Here is a 4,421-nt window from a genome sequence, read left to right on the forward strand (position 1 = left end):
GGACATGATTGTATAAGTGTGCTTTTCAATATATAGCAACATTTTACGGAACGGAATCTAAGTATCATGGTGAATACAGTAGGTTCCCAATAGGATTTGCATGTAATAAGCTTGTTATTCAAGATAGAGCAAAGTTTTAAAGAAATGAAACACTGTTTCTTTGTGAATTCAGTCTGTTCCCAGTAGCAGACTCTTGTAATTGTGTGCTTTTAAAGATTTATCAAAATTTGGTGATCCGAATCTCAGTAACTTGCTTAATTCCGTCAGTTCCCAATAGTCCTCAGTAGTAATAAGTGGACTCTTCGGGATATAGAAAAATTTTCACGAATGGAATCAAAATTTCTTGGGGAATTCAGTGAGTTCCCAATGGGAAATGCTTGTATGAGTGTGATTTTCAATATATAGCAACATTTTAACGAACGGAATCTAAGTATCTTGGTGAATACAGTAGCTTCCCAATAGGATTCGCATGTATAAGCTTGTTATTCAAGTTAGAGAACGTTTTCACGAACTGAAACACTGTTTCTTTGTGAATTCAGTTAGTTCCCAGTAGCAGGATCTTGTAATATGTGTACTTTTAAAGATTTATCAAAATTTGCTCAGCCGAATCTCAGTAACTTGGTGAATTCTGTTAGTTCCCAATAGGCCGCAGTAGTAATAAGTGGACTGTTCGGGATATAGAAAAATTTTCACGAATGCAATCAAAATTTCTAGGCGAATTCAGTGAGTTCCCAATGGGACATGCTTGGACTAGTGTGCTTTTCAATATACAGCATCATTTAGGGGAACGGAATTTAAGTATCATGGTGAATTCATTAGGTTCCCAATAGGATTTGCATGTAATAAGCTTGTTATTGAAGATAGAGCAACGTTTTTACGAACTGAAACACTGTTTCTTTGTGAATTCAGTCAGTTCCTAATAGCAGGCTCTTTAATTGTATACTTTTAAAGATTTATCAATATTGGTGAGCCCAATCTCAGTAACTTGGTGAATTCAGTTAATTCCCAATAGGCCGCAGTAGTAATAAGTGGACTCTTTGGGATATAGAAAAATTTTGAGGAGTGGAATCAATATTTCTAGGCGAATTCAGGGAGTTCCCAATGGGACATGCTTGTATTAGTGTGCTTTTCAATATATAGCAACATTTTAAGGAACGGAATCTAAGTATAATGGTGAATTCAATACGTTCCCATTAGGATTCACAAGTAATAAGCTTGCTATTCAAGAAAGAGCAACGGTTTAACGAACTGAAACACTGTTTCTTTGTGAATTCAGTTAGTTCCCAGTAGAACGCTCTTGTGATATGTGTACTTTTAAAGATTTATCAAAATTTCGTGATCCGAATCTCAGTAACTTGGTTAATTCGGTTTGTTCCCAACAGGCCGCAGTAGTAATAAGTGGACTGTTCGAGATATAGAAAATTTTCATGAATGGAATCAAAATTTCTAGGCGAATTCAGTGAGTTCCCAATGGGACATGATTGTATGAGTGTGCTTTTCAATATATAGCTGTTGGGAGCATTTATCTATAGCACTGACATCTAGTGGTCGCTTGTATTTACGACCACCTTTAGCTTTCTTCTGACATCTTTACTAGGTCATAGTTGATAAGCATCTTAATAAGATGTCTTTACTCCACCAATCCCCCGAGGACAAGTCCTTAGCCATGCTGTCTGTTTTGTACTTAAGGCAAGTGCCTTTGTTCCCCGGGATCCCCGTATCATCAACTAGGTGTTCCTGCAATAAAGGCTGATTGAGAAGGATCCAACGGTGTTGCGTCTTCCTTGCCGGTTGAGGTGGGCGCGACAACTGGTGGCCCGTACGGGAACCCGAGAAAATTATCTTTTCTCGTCTGGATCCAGAACTTTTTCAGCCTCAGGACGGTCGGCGCCGGTAAGTTCCCAGTAGGGGCAAATTAGTTGCCAGAATTGGGACAATAGAGTTCCTAGAAGTGGAACGGTAAATTTCCTAGAATTGGGACTGTAAAGCTCCGGGATAAGGGATTGTAAAACTTCCCTGGTAGGACAATAAAGTTCTCTGGAAAAGCAGGGACAATGATAGCCTTGGTTTAGAGACAAAAAGGGGTTTGTGGAGCACGGTAATGTTGTCTTTTCCATTTGATCCTTTGTGGGTTGGACTAGCACTTTTGCCTTATACTCTTTTTGTGTTGTGGTGTTGCTTCTGTCTGAATTGCCACCGTCCAGGGCATGAATGCATTTGTTGGGAAGAGTCCACTGATGAGCCACAAGATCGTGTGTAAATAAACACGCCAGCTCGCCAGCTCGCCTTGCTCGTAAATCGATCGTAAATAAGGTCGTAAAAGCATGGGAAGCTCGCACTCCACCCCGCTCCTGTCAGCTCTTCAGGAGCTTCTTGGTCAGCGTAAGCTTAAAATTGAAAAGAAAATCCTGCTGAGTTTTCTTGATGAGTGTAACCGTTGTGCCCCGTGGTTTATAGTGTCAGGGTCGCTCACTTTGAGAGCATGGGAGAGGCTGGGAAAAGATCTGGATAAGGAGACTACTGTGGGCAAGCTTAAACCAGGGACAAAGCCGCTTTGGCGTATAATCCGTGCCTGCTTGGAAGATAAAAGATGTGAAGAAGCTGTTAGGACAGGTCAGAGAATCCTTACAGAACAACAGGAGAGTATGTCAGAAGGAGAGAGAGTTTTGAAGGAGGGAAAGAAAGGAAAAGGAGGAAAAGAGGTAAGAGAAAAGACAGAAAAGATCAAGGAGAGGACAGACAAAGGCGGGAAAAGTAATCATGATCAAGGAATAAAGAAAATTTATCCCTCATTAAAGGCATTGACCTTGGAGATGTCTAGTGATTCAGAATTTAGTGATAGTGACCTAGCTGACCTTGAGGAGGAGGTAGCTCATTATGAGAAAGAGATTTATCATTCTGACTGGCCAAACACTTATGCTGTGCAGAAACAAGCCAAGGACTTAGATAAGAAGGCAATTATGCCAACAGCACCTCCTGCACCATCGTATAACTTTCAAAGGAAAACAATGGTGAAGTCTGCAAGAGGTACTTCTTTTTGCCCAGAAGTGTGGAAAGAGTTAGGACTGAGTTTTCCAGTTTTTCTGGATGCAAACGGGCAGCGACATCATGAACCTGTTGACTTTAAGACAATAAAACAATTAGCAGAGTCAGTCAAAACCTATGGAGTCAGCGCAGCCTCTGTTATGGCTCAAATTGAGACTCTTGGCAGATACTGTCTCACCCCTGGAGACTGGGGGACTTTAGCCAGAGCTTGTCTCTCTCCGGGTCAATACCTGGACTGGAAATCTTTTCTTTATGAAAATGCTAACGCTCAGGCTACAATCAACTTGGCTTCAGGAGCCGACCCTCAGAGACATTGGGACGCTGACATGCTATTGGGAATAGGCAGATTTGCTTTGGACCAGACTGGTTATCCAGATCAGGTCTATACTCAAATTAATGACATAGCAATTAAAGCCTGGAAAGCATTGCCTAATAGAGGCGCAGTCTCTGGGAACCTTACCAAGGTTCTGCAAGGACCCACTGAGCCATTTTCAGACTTTGTAGCCCGCATGGTGGAGTCCGCCACTAAGATTTTCGGAGACCCTGATACAGCTATGCCTCTTATCAAACAACTAGTGTATGAACAGTGTACTAAGGAGTGTAGGTCTGCTATAACGCCGTACAAACATAAAGGTTTGGAAGTTTGGATGAAGGTCTGCAGGGAGATAGGCGGGCCATTAACTAATGTTGGACTAGCAGCGGCAATGATACAATTAAAAGGAAAGGGTTCTACAGATACCTGCTACAAATGTGGCCACAAAGGGCATTACAGAAGGCAATGCCCTGAAAGTAATAAGGAACAGAGTATTAAAAAACATCAAAGACCTAACTTGTGCCCTCGCTGTAAAAAAGGGAACCATTGGGCAAGTGAATGTCGATCTGTAAAGGACTTAAATGGCCGACCTCTGGTGACAGGAGATGATAGTGCATGGCCAAAAAACGGACGACGGGGCCCACGTCCCCAGGGCCCTCAAATATATGGGGCTCTACAGAACGACAGGCAGGGACAGAGCAGACGGAGGTCCTGGCCTTCTCTTCACCACCCGAAGGACCTAGGAGAGCCACTAAGGGCTCCGCAGGACTGGACCTCCACTCCACCACCAGACTCGTATTAACCCCCCAAATGGGAGTACAGCCTATAGACACAGATTTTAAGGGACCTCTCCCTAAAGATACAGTTGGGCTGTTGTTGGGGCGCTCCTCTTCTGCCCTGAAAGGCTTACACGTTGTACCTGGAATAATTGATCCTGATTATTTGGGCACAGTAAAAGTCCTGGTAGCCTCTCCCCAGGGAATTTCTGCTATTTCCCCTGGAGACAGAATTGCCCAGCTGCTGCTTCTACCCAGCCTGCATAAACATTTTCCTGCTGATAATA

The 4,421-nt window shown here is 42.8% G+C and overlaps 1 protein-coding gene across 1 annotated transcript; it reads left to right on the forward strand.

Annotated features, from left to right (window-relative positions):
- Positions 1–2,324: 2,324 nt before the first annotated feature.
- Positions 2,325–4,160, forward strand: LOC148003924 (igE-binding protein-like). The gene is made up of 2 exons (XM_087564305.1): positions 2,325–2,603; positions 2,799–4,160. Exons 1-2 carry the CDS (start codon positions 2,325–2,327, stop codon positions 4,158–4,160), a joined length of 1,641 nt encoding a protein of 546 aa, XP_087420431.1.
- Positions 4,161–4,421: the final 261 nt, after the last annotated feature.

This window comes from Rattus norvegicus, chromosome 8 (assembly GCF_021556685.1).
Source record: "Rattus norvegicus strain SHRSP/BbbUtx chromosome 8, alternate assembly SHRSP_T2T, whole genome shotgun sequence".
Lineage (NCBI taxonomy): Eukaryota > Metazoa > Chordata > Mammalia > Rodentia > Muridae > Rattus > Rattus norvegicus.

Excerpts from the sequence above, each read along its gene's own strand:
- LOC148003924 (XM_087564305.1), top strand. The coding sequence starts at position 2,325 with ATGGGAAGCTCGCACTCCACCCCGCTCCTGTCAGCTCTTCAGGAGCTT. Across the intron at positions 2,604-2,798 it reads ATAAAAGATGTGAAGAAGCT|GCATTGACCTTGGAGATGTC; the intron begins GTTAGGACAGGT and ends CCCTCATTAAAG.